The following is a 16,941-nucleotide window of genomic DNA, read 5'->3' as shown; positions in this document are numbered from 1 at the left end:
TGAAGCCACATATTTTGGGGCAAAGATAAATTAGCAAATAAACAAACGCACATCTTAGTTTGGAAGTTTGTGTCCATAATTAAGGCAAGTTAAATGTCAGGCAAAATAAACACACTTCAAGTCGAGAAGAGATTTCAAAGATAAATAATTTTTCCCTGCTTTGATTTTTAGTTTTATTTCCATTACCTTTTGTCATCTTCCACTTGGACTCCTATAGAGTGGACCTCTGTGAGAGCTTTGCCCTCTGCATCTGAATCTGACAGAGTCTCTGAGCTGTCCACCTAGAACAGAAGAAGCCACAAAGCACCACAGTCAGATTGCAGCTCTAGGTATTTGCTGAAACACACACCCTAAAGACGTCATACACAACTGGAATTTTGGTAAATACGCTCATTCATTTTGGGGCTTAGATGGGAAGATCGATACCATTCTCATATCTGTCCACGAAATAAAACGCTACAGCCAACAGCCAGTTAGCTTAGCTTAGCATCAATAATGGAAACAGCCAGCCTGGCTCTGTCCAAAGGTAACAAATCCGCCTACCAGCACCTCTAAAGCTCACTTATTAACCAATATATCTTGTTTCTTTTAATATGTACAAATAGTGGTTTCACGAGGGGTTATAACAAAGATATTTCCAAAATGTCAAACTATTGCTTTTAATTAGGAGAAGGGTACCACACTCATATCTGAAGACTCCAGGAACCTGTGTGTGCCCGGCCGCTGGTTGCCAAGAAATAGTTATAGATACATACAAATAGATACAACGTGTTAATATGTGAGTTTAGAGTGTTGTTTCCAGTCTTTCTGCTAAGCTACTCTAATCGATTCTGGACTCTTGCTCTGTAGTCATCGCACAGACACGAGAGTGGTATCAATTCTCTCATCTAACTCTCTGCAAGAAAGCTAATTACTGTATTTCCCAAAATGTCGACCTGTTTCTTTAACATGTACCTTGTGTGATTGGGATTGTATTCTGTCAGTGCTGAGTAGTCAATTGATCTTTTAGTTGATCAACAGAAAAATTTGAGAATTCATCATTTAAGTCAAGAACATTTTCTGGTTTTCTGGTCTCAAATGTGATTATTTACTGCTGTCTGTTTTATATAATTGTAAATTGAATACTTTTGGACTGGACTGTTGGTCACACAAACCAAGAAATTCTTGACTTGTGATGGACATTTTTCACTATTTTCTATTTGTAGACAAAAAGATTAAATTATTCATTGAAAAAATAATCGATAGACATGTTAGTGTCAGCCTAATTTTGATAAGAGTAAAATGTCCCTTCTCACTTGCACAGCTATGGATGGCCTCCACTTTCTTCCACCACGTCCTTCGTCCTGCCCCCCAGCTTTACTCAGCACTATGCTGTTCTGAGGCAGAGAGGCTGACTTCCCCAGGCTGCCCCCGACCCTGCCGTCTCTCTCCCTGGCCGGCCTCGGTGGCCCCTCCAGCAGACTGTCAGCCGAGCTGCTGTGTTTGGCCCTCACCCCAACTCCCGGACCACTTCCGTAGGGCACCAGCTCCCGTGAACCCCTGACCCCATCTAGGCTCTCTGCCGAGTTACTGTGCTGTCGGGAACGTCCAGGGCCCGTGGCGGTGTAGTAACCCCCTCTGGAGGAGCGACCAGAGGGGCCGTCGGAGCCGCACAGGTCCACGGAGTTGCTTTGCAGCTTAGGCCGCCCGGAGCCTGAGCTTGAGGCCAACTGTCCGCTGCTCTGTAAGTAGGCATCCTGGGTGGACTCGGTGCTGCTCTGGGCTCGCACCAAGAGCGAAGACTTGGACATGCGAGGTGGGAGTGGGGGAGGAGCACCTTTACGATAAGGAAAGACTGAAGTGTAAGAAGAGCGGGAGAAAGGAAAACAGAGGCATAGTGGGCTGTTAAAAGCAAAATGGGTACTATATCAATAGGGAGCAGGGGAGGTGGATACTTACAAAAGGGACAGACTGGGAGGAGAAAGTGGAAGGAAAGACAAAGTGAAAAGAGGGAAAAGTGTTGATATAAAAGGGGGTGAACCAGAGAAGAGAGCGAAAACAACAAAATCATTAAGAAATAATGCCAATGCAAGATGTGACAGAAAGATTTATAAACCTAACTCAAAAGTGCTATTTCTTTTGGTATGAATTTCAGTGAAAGGCAGGGAGCGAAGTGGCGGAAAAGACAGAAGTGACAAAAGAAAACCTCTTCTCTTGAGCTAACTTAACTCTGCTTCTTAAGAAGATAAAGCAATTTCCTGAGAGAAATATTAAAATGAGAAGCGCAGATTCTGTCTCTTCCTCCTCCCTCACAGCTTCGTTCAAACGTGTATGCATACACACACACACAGTTTATTTTCAGTGAATAAAGGATCAAACTTTAATGTATTTCTTTCCAAGCATCTTCATCACCAGCCAGCTTGTCACAGTTTACAAAGATCCTAACCATGAAGCTCTAAGCTCCAGCATGGGAGCATGTACTGTATGTAATGGTAGTATGTGTGTGGAGTTTGTGTACTGTGCATGTGTGTTTGTAGTTGATGTACATGACACTTCACAGAGGCTTTAATAAGTATCAGGGGGGATTTGCTGGTCTGAACTTAGAATATGATTCCTGTAAGGCACTAGAGTGGCTCTGCAGTCTACTGTACAAACACACATAAGCAAATATAAGTACCCAAACACACACACACACACACACACACACACACACACACACACACACACACACAAACACACACACACTCTATCACAAATTACTGCAAATGTACTGTATATAAGGATGGAGTAAGAAAATGATTGCAAAGATAAAACAAAAAATGATCAGAAAAAAACACAAAATGCACAAAACAGTCATGTTTCAAATAAAGAGTGATACAGAGTATGAAGGCAAAAGAGTGAGAGTACACCAGGAAGAGACATACTGTAGACTGACATATAGAGGGAAAGAAGCAGCTGGAGACACTGAGCTATCATCATAATCATGAGCCTTCCTGCACCTATTACTGAGCCTGAGAAACCTGCTATCACACAGGGGAGGGCGATGGGAGAGATGAGATACAGAGACAAGACAGAGATGACAGAGAACAAAGAGCATGCACAATAACATAACACACAAGTCTATGCTTATAGCATGCACACACATATACACAAACACAAGGAAAGTGCTGCGGAGGAGCAGGCTTGGGTGAAAAAGTGAGATCAGGCAGTTTGAAGGAATAGAGAAGAAAAAAGGTTAAAAATTAAAAATGGATGCATTCATTGCATGCAGCTGTTCAATGAGTGAGGGTGTAGGGTTTGAGGATGTGTGTGTGTAAGTGCATAAACTTGCTTTTGTCAAGGTAAGTAGACACAAGCTGTCATACAGTTCCTTCTCCCACTGGCTGTCCTACTGTGTCTCCCATCAGGTTGCCACCACATAAAAGATAACCACACATCCTTCTAACACTCATACAGACGCCACTATTTATTGGTATACCACACCACACCACACGCATGCACACACTCACCGGCCCCGCCCTTGATGCTACCCTGGGGGCCCGACATGGAGAAGACGGAGAGGCAGTCGTCGTCCTGGGAACAGCCGGCCTGGATGGCACGGACGTAGCTGTGGCTGCGAGTGCGGAACACACCTGGAAGATCCAGGGCCTCGACGGCTTGAGACTCCACCTCCCCGAACATGGTCTCACACACCGCCTCAAACTGACGGTTCAGCGTGTCTCCCAGCTGAAGGATGAGAGGGAAGGTGACACATTGCTGTAATCAAGACACCTATACAAATACACCATTCACACAACTAAACCACATTATTTATTTACCTGTGAGCTGGTCAGAGAGCGGGTGTAGCTACGAGAGCGGGCGTGGGTTTTGGGTGTGGTTCGGCTGTTGGGGTAGGAGTCTGTGCACTGCTTACATGAGTACCTGAATTACACAAATAATAACGATAATTAGCTTTACTGATGACTGTAACAACTACAGTGTATGACGACACAGAAAATTATTTCTTACTTGTTTGATGTTATATTCTGGCTGTAAAATGTTGAGCCAGTTGCTGTGCTATGTTTGTAACATTCAGCAACACACAGTACACCATCTGGTTAACAACAACTATCAAATAAAATGTCACTGAGTCATGTTCTATGACTATTGCCAGTTGGAGTCATTTTGAGTGTCGTAATGCAGCATTCCCATGTCAAATGGGAAAAACTGCAATGAATCATATTATAACTATAACTTGTTTATCTTATTTGAAATCATTCTGAACATCTGAGTAAATGTATTTTTCATGTTAGTTATGCAGCAGTACAGTTAAATCTGAAAACTCTGAGTCCAACAACAAACCCAAAGGAGCTTGCCTATATGAAGGTATCCACTACTGAATATACTATAATGACATGAATGCTACTTTTCTATATCTTTTTTTATAATGGTAATTGGACTGTGCTGATGAGATAAAAAGGATGGATTTGTTAATGTTTGAAGTAATTCAATATTATCACTTATTGTCTCTCCATATCATATGTGACTAAATCCTCATCTCAAGATACTGTGGGTCGCAGTTGTCTTCTCTGAATGAGTGATGACAACTTGAATATCTTACAGGGGCACTCCACCAATGTTACACAATTTTACTCAGCCTGTGAAAACATATATAATATAATATCCTCTGTGACTCTGGAGGGAGCGCTCTAAAGTCTGAGAAAATAACCCTGATGATGTCACCAGGGTTACCCCGGTTTCAAGACTACACATTTATAACGCGTAGTTTGCCTTACAAACTGAATGTGTAAAGTTTGCAAGACATGGGCGTTTACTTGGCAGGGAGGGTCTAATGAAATATGCTATCGAGTTGCATTGTGGGAAATTTAGGATCCAGTGTTTTTGGAGCTTGACCCACAAAAGGTACACTAGTCCCTCAACTTTATAGAAGTGCAATACTAAATCGGTAGTGTCCCCTTTAAGTACTTGAAAATGTATACTCCTGAGGGGTTTTTTTGTGTGAAAATGTTCTGATAAAATACAATGTAAACATTTTTATGGTAAACAAGAATTTGAGTCGTATCGGAATATATTGTTAGATTTCTTTTGTCTGTATCGTCTACCCCTGGTTTGGACCAAGGACTGTAACACCAAAAATGAAGGGATATTAAAGGCATGCATTTCAGAATTTCTAGAGCGCAACAACAATAGATTTGCATCATGCAAAATGTCCTTCCATTTTCTACAGAAACATTAAATGGGTGTTTCGTTAGTAATCTAACTACAGCTAACTTGTACTGTCCTTGCTAGCAATATAATAAAGGAAAGCTGTTAAAAAAGGGTCAACATTTATATAAACACTCCATTTGTGATATTTAACCTTTGATCCATGCTGATAGATCGTCTAAAGGCATCCCTCTGGGCGATCAGGGTGGACTTAGGCGAGGCTTTTGGGCTGGTGTCTGAGTCAGCACTGTCATCATCGCCCATGGCCTTGATGTAGCTGCCGCTCCGCATGCGGCGGCATGGAATCTCCCCACCGCTGTCAGTTGCACCACCACCACCGCCATATCCACCTCCCCAGTCTTCTGACGGGACCTGAGACACAATCGCATTCACACAAACATTCATATAGTCATAGATAAGTATAAAAAGAGAAGAAGAGGATTAATCTGCAACATAAAGTGAGTATAAGTGTACAACCATGTTGAGTATATACATGGTCAAACTTGGTTTTAGTAAGACTTTCTATAAATGGGTTAAACACAGTTAACATTTGTTAAAATTAATTATGCATTCTTCTTCTACACCAACTGTTAAGGGAAAAGCAATTGATCACAATGTGAATTAATTAGCTTTGAGATATTGAAGATGTTTTCACTGCACTGTTGGCAGCTTCTTCCCAATATCTGTTATTAAAGTCAAAAGACTTCTCAAAACAGAAATATATTTCATCAGTGAAAAATATTTCGCACCTCGAACAGAAGGACAGGGATGAATCAGACATACAGTTATGGCACATGTGCAGCGAGTGTAAAGCCAACACACCAGCACATAGCTCAAGCATGCTCATGCACACGATGAGAGCACCCACCCACAAACATACACACGCACACACACATGAACATGCAGTATATGCATACATGAGAGTTAAAGAAAGAGAGAAAGGGACAAAGGGACTTACAGAAAGAGAGAAACTCTGACAGCTGGAGAAACACTGACACAGAGAAGGAAAAACAGCGTAAGCTAGAAGCCAACAGACAGAGAGCAAATAAACCAATACACAAAAAGGCAGGTAGACAGGCAAAGTGGACAGACAGACTAAATGTAGGCAGACAGACAAGACAGGCGGCAGACAGAGAGACAGACAGATGTACAGGGTGACAAAACAAGAAAGAGAGAAACTGAGACTTAAGCAGGCAGAAAGCAGGAAGACAGATGAGCAGATGAATGAAAGTCTGATGAGAAAACAAAATGAATAACACACACAGGAACACAATCAAGACAAGAAACTAAGGAGGAAGACATCACATAGAGAATTGATAAGGAGCAATGAAATGGAAACAAAATCTTTACAGTGACAGGTTCCCACTGTGGCCGTCACGTAAAATTTATGACTTTTCATAACTAAGTCAGAATGCTTTCATAACTCTTTAAAATTTTACCCCTATCTGGTCTGTTGTTGTAATTTTTCAGAAGAAAAATAGCTTAAGACAAAATCAAATGCAATGAATGAAGCTGCTTTCTCTGCCTGAAATAAACCTCTTAAATTCAATGATATTCCAAAACATTCCATGATTTGTAGGGAACCTAACTAATGAAAAACAGAGAGCCAGGCAGCTATAGAGAGACACAATGAAACACATCACAGTCCCTGTCTTTAAAGCTGCATTAGTTGATGTTTTTTGGCCATTTGGGGGCAGCAGGTTCACAAGCAACTACCTTTTTACATATCCAACAGACAAAGAGAAACATTAGCAACGTTTTGGAGTTTTTAAATAAATATTCACTTTCCGTTTAGGTCTGTTTTCATTTCCACCAACTCCTGAGTAAAATATCTGTCCTTTTATCTTGCTAGCTGTTCGACTTTCTTCACCAGCTAGTTGCTAACTTTGTATGTGTGTGGTTTGGTGCTGGGCAGGAAGCGTATGGTTGGCTGATCTGAGTTTTTTTTGTTGAAAACAGCTGCCTGCTGCTGGAAATGGGTTTGATGTGACCAGAGTTTGTGGGCCAGAAAACCAAAACAATGAGCTAAAGAGGCTAAAAAGCTCGGTAGAGCTGACGGGAACTGCAGAGTTAGATGATAATTTACCACTGTGAGCGACGCCTTTCACATTACACATTCATTTGATCCATTGTTAATATAAAAATATCGACAAGCATAGCCTTAATTAGCATCATAACAGCTGAGGATACCTATCAACCTTGTACACAGAATTCAATTATTGAGGAGGACCACTCAGTTCGATATGTAAATGTATGTGTGCGTGTGTGTGTACCATTTGATCCCACTTCTTTTCCAGTATGATGAAAGCTTTACACCATCTAACAGACGGCAACAGCAGCTGCTTGTGCTGAAAGACCCCTCGATCTTTCAGTTTTTGCAAATGCTGTGAGGTGTGTAGTCTTGCACAAGCATGTGACCAAATGAAAACACCCACACACACTGATACACACACACAGTCAAGGCCCCAGGGTTTGGCATCCAGTTGAGTGTGTGTTTTTAAGGTCATCACTTAAAAGATGATTCAGCCTAATCTCCTGATCCCCCTGGCCTTCTACTATCGCTCTCATTTTCTCATACTGCTCTTTCTTTCGTGTTGCCCCTTGGCTACCATCACCTACTTTATCTCTTTTCTATCCCTGAGCGTGCTTTGCTATCTCTGCATCCCTCCACCTTGCTCTTTCCCCCCTCTAGGTTTGTCTCTCTCTCTCCCTCGCTGTTTCTGTCTTCATTTCACTCTCTCTCCATATTCTCATTTTTATCACTCCTTATCTATCAGACACAGGCCAAGGGGAAGGGAGAGGCTTAGGTAATGGAGAGCGCCAGGTTCTGATGCTGCAAATAGTGATTGGCATTGACACCATGGCAGAAAATCTTGCACATGTCCCTTTGCCTCTGATCACAATAATTCAGAGTTGTGAAGATTCACTCATTTTTGTTCCTTTAATTTTCACTTTGAGCTGCTTCACTTTTGTTTTGCATTTGTGTGGCAAACTTGATCGATGACCCAGTGTGGACTTGTCAGTATAAGTTTGTATATAGATGTTAATGATGATGTTAATGTTACAATACCAGTTGATAGCTTGGGACTATGACTGCTTTGTCTCTTTCTGACCTAAATGGAATATTTGAATTAAATCTAAATGTCTTCCCTGTGCTACAAAAAACACTTTGTGACTTTAAGATTATTATATCCATGACCCCATGACCTCAAAAAGCAACTGGTCAAGTCTTTGTTTTTTGTTTTTTGGAAGGCAGACAAAATAATTGAAATCTAAGTTAAAAGTTAAAACTGCAATGACTTTTTTGGCTACTTGTGAGAGAAATAAGATGTGAACACAAAACTGACATATTACCACCTTTTGATATAAATTAATATTAATATTAATACCTGTTAGACATTTTACACAACCAGCAGATACGGAGCAACATTAGCATTCATTTGGAGTCATGATTCTGGCCACCTGATGAAAATTCACTCTCTTTTAGCTCTGTTTTTGGTCTCTACCAACTCCTGAGGGAAATATCTGTTCCACTGTGTTCACCAGCTACTCACTAACTGTGTCTGTCTGCCGTTTGGTGCTGGGCAGGTAACGCACAGTGGGTTTTTGGAACTTTTTTGCTAAAGAAGACTGCCTGTGTGTGGTCAAAAACGACACTATGAGAGCGGTGAGAGTGAACCAAAATGGTAAAGTTGCGGGCCATAAAACCAAAACAATAAGCTAAAAGAAGCTATGAAGCTCCATAGAGTTGAGAGGAACTGCTGAGTTGTGTGATAATACTCTGTGGGTTCATCACCATGAGCGACCGCTTTAATATACAAGTAGACATGTGATCCATTGTTAGTATGAGAATATCTATTTTAAAGTCAGCTGCTGAATGTATGTCTAATGTTTACCCACCATGTCTACACTTGTCTGGCTACCAGAGAACAAGACTTCAATTTGGAGCTGTTGCTTCAATGTGGCACCAGTGCTGCTGTTTGTCCTGAGGTGTATAGTACTGGTGGAGTAGACCTGGACAGCTCTATACAGTATCTGCAGCTCCAGGAAGCTGTCTGCTCTGAAGCCATGGATCAATCTGGATGACTTCTGCACATCTAAGTGCAGCACAAAATTCACTCTACATGCCGTCTCCCCCTTCTCACAAAAAAGTGACGCCTGGAGACATGAGAAAAGCTGCAGTGAGGAAGTTAGTTTTGTGTCCTAAGGTGTGAATGTGATGGTAGCCTAAGGCACGGAGGCAAATTGTGTGGGGTTTGGCCTTTGGAAACACTAACACACACAACCCTGCTCTCTCTGTCTCTTCTATCAGCAGACCTCAGCTGTGTCTAAAGGATGAGAGTTGGAAAAACACCAGGGACTCCTGTGGCTACCTGCTGTTTCCGTAGAAACACAGCCTGCATAGCAGTTCTACCTCAGCACAGCTGGAGGTTTGTGCATGCGTGTTTGTGTGTGTATGTGTGTGCTCTCTTAGCAGCTTACTTTGTTGGTGTAACAGCCATTAGCTTCTCATTTTATGGAATTCATGTATACAAAATGAGAGAAAGGGCAAAGGGAAAATTGCATGCGTTGGATTTGGAGATAGACCGTAGCGACTAGAACTGGGAGACAGACTGTTGGGGAGAGATATTAAATAATGTGTGGGTGACAATCATTGTTCTGACTCACAGCAAAATACCAAGACAGTCTATGGGATCTCTCAGGTCAACATTTAACCCTTTGAACCCTGGACTGTTTTTGCTCAGTTTTCACATTTCACATCATGTTTTTGACACTTTTTATTAAAAAAACAAAAAAGTTGTATGCAATTCAACAGCAAATACTTGTATATGAACAGATAGAGGATAGTGTCAGTGTCACATGGATATATGAATCATGTTGATGGGACAAAGTATGTCTTGACAAACATGTATTGATAGTGTAAACTTATTTTCATGGATTGGTCTTCTTTCAATGTTTTTGGCACTACAGTTCCCATCATACTTTGAGTAATGCAAGCAGTTATGTTGTCATAGAGTCAGTGAGTTAGCTGTTAGCTACCTGAGCCCCATTCTTAGCTTATACTGTATTTCTTTACATTTAGACGAATCTGCACCATGAAGTCGTGCCTTAGCTGCTAGCGCTTCCTGTAAGCACAGTAATCATGGATGTACAGACAGCAATCAATTGGAATCATTTTGAAACAGAAGAAAAAGTCAAAAAAAGGCAGGAAATTGTTGATGCAAAATGTGTAAACTGGATCTGAGGGTTAACCTGCATGAGATTCAGTCCTAGGGCCACTGTTTTTTCTGTGTGAGAACACAGCAAAGTGTGATTTCTTCATATGTTGAGGTACATTGTGGGAACCTTGCAGGAAAAATGTAAGGTCTCATCTTATAGAAATATTGCTTCTTTTTGCTGCAGGTCAGCATTGAGCAGCAAACCCACCCACGTACTATATTCCCTCTGTACACACAAACACAGACATCCACCTTGGTTGACATGTAGGCGCACACACACCTGTAGGTAGTGGAAGGTCCTCTCCTTCATCTTACTCTCCACAGGCACAAGGGCTTTATCGTAGCCTCCTCCCCTGGTGGAAGGGTACACCTCCCTGGCTTGACTCACTGTCATGGCTGACCAGGTGCTCCTTTTCAGGGAGTGGCCATGGTGCCCATGGTGTCCCCCTCCTTCACCGCCAGCCAGAGCCATTGTGGTGCAGGCCATGCACTCCCCAGGCCCCGGCCCACCACCACGCTCCTTGGGCCTCTTCATGGTGAGCTCCTGGATGGCTGCATCTAGGCTCTCGTGTCCGCTGGGATACCCCCGTCTGCCCCCGCTGACCAGGAAGCTGCTGTCACTGTCAAGGTTGTCGTCAGAGCTCCACCAGCCTGCTGTCCTGCTGCGATGGCGTCTGCCCGACTCGTGCCGTGAGTCTCCGCTCTTGCTACGCTCTCGAGACTTGCTCCTCCTGGTAGAGCGAGGCTGGTGGCCTGAGTAATGGCCTCCACCATCCTCCCCTCCACTCCTGTGGCCTCCTCCTCTCTCACCACGGTAGTCCCCACCTCCTCTTGTGCCGTTGTACTCCCGTTTGGATGGTGCCTCCAGGGAATGGGACTTGGCAAAGAGGCGCTGCACAGAGTTGACCAGGTGGCGGATACGTGAGGGGCTCTCACTGCGTGGCTCAGCACCCCCACTAGTGGTGCGCTGGTACTGCAGTGTGTGGAAGCCATCGGGATGAAAGGGCACCTGCTTCTCAAACTGGTCCATCAGGTTTGGGGGAATGCGATGCATTTTCCCTCCGTGGCCTGAGGACAGGCACTCTTCGCAAGAGTCAAACGACTGGAGAGGTGGGTGCTGGCTGGGGTGGGAGCGGGGGAAGGTTCCCCCTCCAGAGTGGCTATGAGAGTGGGAGTGGGAATGGTGCCTCTCGAGCGCCAGGGCCTCAGCCGGACCTCCTGTGGGGTAATAGTGGCCATCACTGTGACCCTGGTAGTAGTCTCTTCCCAGGCCGTCACAGTCCTCAGGTGTGCAGTGGCAGGGGCCTCCTCCGCCACCACCGGAGGAATGCTGGGACATGCTACGGCTGACATGGTACCCTTTCACAGGCGCCGGGGCGTGGTGGGCCGTCCGGGCCGAAAGGGGGCGCTGTGGGCGTGACAGGGCTGCACCGGTCTCACCTGGAGGCACAAAAAGAGTAATTATTTAGGACTTGAATCTCGAGAGACAGGCGTGAACACATTGTATTTATAAATAAAAATCTGAATCTTATCAAAAATGGAATCTAGTGTTCAGTCTTGCAATCGGTAATATTTTTCCGTCTCTTTACACAGAATAACAGTGAGATGATGATTAGGTGTTGCTGATCCTAGCTAATCACTCTTCTGTTACCTCAGTAACTGCTGAGATTTCAAGCTTTCTAAACAGGCAAAACAATGTACACTTGAGAATCCACTTGATTTGTACTAAGGGCTATAACATGCAAAAACATTGATATAATCCTTTAAAAATATGATTCAGAGTGAGTACAGGTATAAATAACTTATTTGATGTTTTTTCACAGTACATGTATATGTGAGACACAAAGGTGGGAGGTGCAGTGGAGTGTAATTCATAGTATGACTTACAAATGAATCACAACAAAAAGAAATAGACTTTGTAGATTAATGTCCCGATTGTTTTCTCTCTTTTATCAAGTGGTCTGCTAAATTGAAAGTGAATTTTTTTTTTCTTTTTCTTATTCTGATTAACATTTTTATGGATCTAAGACATCATTTTTTACACAACCAAAGACAAACAGTGCAATGAGCATTCTTCCCGCGGGCTGCAATAAGCGGCCACAGACAGCTCTCTTCTTCTCATTCATCTCAAAGGCTGCTAGGCTGATAAATCAAGAATATTAGCCTTTCTTTCTGTCTCACGGTGTCTCTTCAGTTTCTTCTTCGCTCTCCCATTTAGTACCTCTCACTCCTCTCTCCCGTTTATCGTTATATTCATCAGCCCAGTACTCCTTGTTGTCTTTTTCTTTTTCCTCCATCCATGCCCGCAGGGAGTCTCTGAGCATTCACATGATTTACAGCTGAGGAAAACAATGTGTTTATTGATCACCTGCATCCTAATGCAGGGGAGATAGAGTGTGGCGGCAAGCGTCCAAGTATATTCACAAAAGTCTGTGCTATTAATTACACAGCGAATTTACCATTTGAGTACCAGCTGAATAATAACATCATTCACAATATCCAGGTGACCAGGCAGAAACCAACCCTGCTTTTGCTTTGAATGGATAAAAGTGCAGAAGAGGATGGGATCTTCTCTACAAAGCAAATGCAGGAAATTAAATCAATACACCTTGCCAAGCTGCAGCAAGAATGTGGCACAATGTAAACCTTATCACCCACACACTCTGGTTGCAAGTAAAAGTAAGCAGAATGGAAAAAGGTAAAGCCTATCTTCGTATTGCCTTTCTTTTCAGCACATGGATAACAACCGAAATTACACTCCAAATGTGGTAATCATGTATTTTATTGGACTGGCATTAATTGCTGCTGCTGTAATCACATCCTCTATTAACCACGTTCTCCACTAACTATATAATGAATCACGGGCACACAGCCTGTTTATAATGCACATGACCATTTCCCATCATTTCTAGATTTGATTAAATTGAGATGAAATTACTTGATGAAAGCCAGAATCAAGCCGCTCGGCTGGATGGGATTCACTGAGCTCCTGTGAGTGTATTTGCACTCGTGTTTGTCGGCTTTCACACTGAGATGCGAGATATGGGACAGATGCTGGGGTAATCATTAAATAGAGCGTGGCCTGTTTGCCTTGATTGGCTGAATGAGAGCTGCCACCCAGGAAGCTCACCCACATCCAGCCGTGTCATTGGTGTAGCCGTGACGACGGGCCTCTCCAAGTCAACATCCCACCGTGGAAAGATTTCAGACAACCATGGCACCTGGGTGGATGGAGCCGCCTCTCGTTAGTAGGCTATACAGGACCACGACGCACTTTAGTAAGAAGCGCACCACAGTTGACAGTATGTCTCCTAGCAACATCGGCTCTCAAATGTCAGTCAACCGCTGTAATGGGAAAAGCCCACCGTGAAGGGCTGAGGCCTGAAGTTTATAAACAAAAATATGTCCAAAAACTGTTTCATCCTTTTTTGAAAAATTGAAAAATATGCACAATAACTGCAGTATCATTATAGTTTATAATACACAAAAAGTAAGCAGAATTCACATTTCAGTTTAGCTTTAAAATTCAAGAAAGATAAATAAAGTAAAAATGGGGATGGATATTTTTTGCAGTGCGTCCTACTTGTATATGCATGTCCCTGTTTATGAATAGACAGCAAAGTGCCTGGAGGAGTAAATGAAACCATGTTCTGTTTATTATGAAGTCTTTGGCTGTGGAGCAGGCTGCTAGCTAGGAGCTGTCAATCACAGTGACACGCACGTACATGCCTCTATGTGTGTTTGTGTGCACGCATTAAAAAGACACCCATGTGCAGACAGACAACTGAAAAGATAGAGGTAGAAAAGATGCAACCGAATGTTGGCTGTCTCTTTCCTTTATTTCCTTCTCTCTATCCATCTTTCCACATGTCGCCCTCTCCTCTCTGTCTCTCCTCCTGACCTGCTTCTATCTATCCTCCAGTCATGTCTCTCCCTCCTTACGCTCTCCTCCTTTCTTTATTTTTTGGCAATTTTTTAAACCTGTCAGTCTGTCTGGCTCTGTGCCTGTCAGCACTTCTCTGTGTTGAGTTAATTACAAAGTTTGTTTCCATTCTTCATCTCTTGGCCTCTACTGATCTATCTGTCATCCATCAGTGTTCTTTCTTCTTCATTTCTTGTTAGACAATTGAGGTATTACAGTATTATGTGCACACATTTTATACACCAACAATTCTTTTTTATCTCTCCTCTTCCATTACTTCCCCTCTATGTTTTCAGAGATTTCTTCAAATTAAAATCTGAACATACAGCCACTATTTGATTTGACCACAACAACTTCTCTCCCTTTTGTACTCAACATTTTTTTGTTTTCTCTCTATATTTCCATTCCTCTTTTGACAACTTCCCCCCTCCTCTCTGTGTAGGCAGAAATATTCAGTAGCTGCTCAGCAGGGAGCTGGAGCTGTACAACATGCTGTCATTGTTTAACACTGCTTGGCATCAACGTGATTGTTACAGAGGCTTCAGTCTGGAGCTGTTTCATTTTAAATATTCATGTGATCATGCCAGCTGCTCTGACCCACTTTGCTAACAGCTGAGTCTGCCTGCTCTCTGCCATCTCTGTGAGTTTTGGGTCAAAGGGTGTTTCACTGTAAATTCAACAGCTGAAATACCAGAAATGATACATGTATTTTGATACGTTTTTCCTCACTTAAAGGAAATGTACTTGCCTGTCTGGAGGCAGGATAGCTCAAAAATGTCCTAACAGATTTTCATGAAGTTTGGTGGACAGACACACCTCGAGGGGCTTTAGATGGTAATCCAGTAAAAATCCCACTATGAGAACATTATTAATTTTTAGCAAAAAAAACTTTTGCATCCAAAACCAATGTTTGTAGGCCCAAGTAATCAATCAAACGTAACTTTCAGTGATAACAATTACATCAAGGAATTGACCATTTAAATCAGATGGTTATACGGTTAGAGTTAGCAGGAAAGGCGTTGCTCTTTGAGGGCAACTCTCAAAGAATCCCTGCAGCAACAAATAAACAAGTACAAAACTTTAAATCTTAATGTCACAATACCAAAATTAGAGCACATAAAGAGCAGGCTGCGCAGGTGGATTGAGCTGCCGCAGACGCCATTAACATGAGTATATCATTAAAATATTTGTCATGTTTTAATGATCACGCTATGTATACACTTGCATGAATATGATTGGACATGACTAGTCAGTTGATTGCCACACAGCTGTGAACAAACCAGTGATTGTGAAACATGAATGAACCGGCTGATGGGAATAACTTCCAGAAATAAACACTTGATTTAAAATAGCTCATGAACTAATATATGTTATGTCATAACTATTAAGCAAAGCAAAATTGGCTTTAAAGTTAGTTCAACATTTTGGGAAATATGCTTATTTGCTTTCTTGCCAAGAGTTACACGAGAAGATTGATACCACTCTCATGTCTGTACGCTAAATATGAAGCTACAGCCAGCAGCCGGTTAGCTTAGCTTAGCATAAAGACTGGAAATGGGGAAACAGCTAGCCCGGCTCTGTCCTGAGGTATCAAAATCCACCTAAAAGCAACTTTAAGGCTCACAAAAACAAAAAAGTGTAAAAGCGACATGTTGTGGTTTTATGGGGGGTTATGTGCTAACTTCCTAGAGTCTTGTTGTCGCTGTAAGGTTGACAGGTAGCCAACAGAGACTCCAGGATACTGTTCTCAGCCAAGATATAATCCTGGCATATAACCTCCGTAAAACTACAACGTGCCATTTTTACACTTCATGTTTAGCATACAGACATGAGACTGGTATCCATAGACTGTATCTAAAGATGGACGACACGTCTCTACTACCTCCCACTGTGCTAAAATGAAGGGGTTGGAGCCGCAGTATCGAGCTCCTGCCCATACACCCGGCTGACTCAATCACGAGCAGGGCTCAGTGGTCAATCATGATGTGAAACCCCCTTTTTTATAGCATCAAATAACTAATTAAAACCAAACTTGTCAGAAAAATTAACACTTGAACACACATCAGCGTAATAAGAACTACCTAAAATGACAGAAACCGCCACCATATTTGGGGAAACATTTATTTGATGTGTACTTTATTTTTTTGTTTGGCCCATGTCCCATCCGCTAACATGGAGGGGGCGGGGTTTATGACCTATACTGCAGCCAGCGACCAGGGGGCGATCGAGATGTTTTGGCTTCACTTTTGGAACGTCACTGGACCTGAGCTCTGCTATGAAGAGCAGAAGACGCCATAGTAACATTACATAAACAGGAGCTTTATATTTATTTTCTCTGCTAGCAAACACAACACACAGCCTTTCAGTAACTATTGTGCTGCGGCCTAAGCTTGTCTACACACTTTATGGCTAACTAAAGTAACGTCACAACCCCTCAGCTGCGACCAGCGGAAACATTGAAAACTCATATATGATGGTATTGCACCAGCACATTAAAACTGATATTTGCACAGCCCTACAACAAATACAATTATGAGGTGTATGTTTTGCTGTTTGCTGTCCATATTTTTTATATGTTAAAAAGTGGTTGCCAGTGATGGCAACCAAAGGCCTAGG

General features: G+C 42.6%; 1 protein-coding gene across 5 annotated transcripts in view; it reads right to left on the bottom strand.

The window, feature by feature from the left end:
- dlgap3 (discs, large (Drosophila) homolog-associated protein 3) overlaps window positions 1-16,941 on the bottom strand; it is a 113,980-nt gene that overhangs the window by 9,756 nt on the left and 87,283 nt on the right. Inside the window, exons 3-10 of one of the 5 annotated variants that reach the window (XM_044171298.1) lie at window positions 10,684-11,843; window positions 6,143-6,175; window positions 5,339-5,556; window positions 3,798-3,900; window positions 3,489-3,705; window positions 1,939-1,950; window positions 1,296-1,816; window positions 187-281 (exon numbers count right to left, since the gene is read on the bottom strand). In XM_044171298.1, the coding sequence (XP_044027233.1) occupies window positions 187-281; window positions 1,296-1,816; window positions 1,939-1,950; window positions 3,489-3,705; window positions 3,798-3,900; window positions 5,339-5,556; window positions 6,143-6,175; window positions 10,684-11,742 (2,258 nt within the window). In that variant the 5' untranslated portion in view covers window positions 11,743-11,843. Of the gene's footprint in view, window positions 1-186; window positions 282-1,295; window positions 1,835-1,938; window positions 1,951-3,488; window positions 3,706-3,797; window positions 3,901-5,338; window positions 5,557-6,142; window positions 6,176-10,683; window positions 11,844-16,941 lie in introns of those variants that run through there. The other 4 variants (XM_044171296.1, XM_044171297.1, XM_044171299.1 and 1 more) reach the window with 4 other exon arrangements.

The sequence above is a fragment of the Siniperca chuatsi genome, linkage group LG17, assembly GCF_020085105.1.
Source record: "Siniperca chuatsi isolate FFG_IHB_CAS linkage group LG17, ASM2008510v1, whole genome shotgun sequence".
In the NCBI taxonomy this organism is placed as follows: domain Eukaryota; kingdom Metazoa; phylum Chordata; class Actinopteri; order Centrarchiformes; family Sinipercidae; genus Siniperca; species Siniperca chuatsi.
Note: the sequence above shows the minus strand (reverse complement) of the source record. Positions and strands in the feature narration are given on the sequence as shown.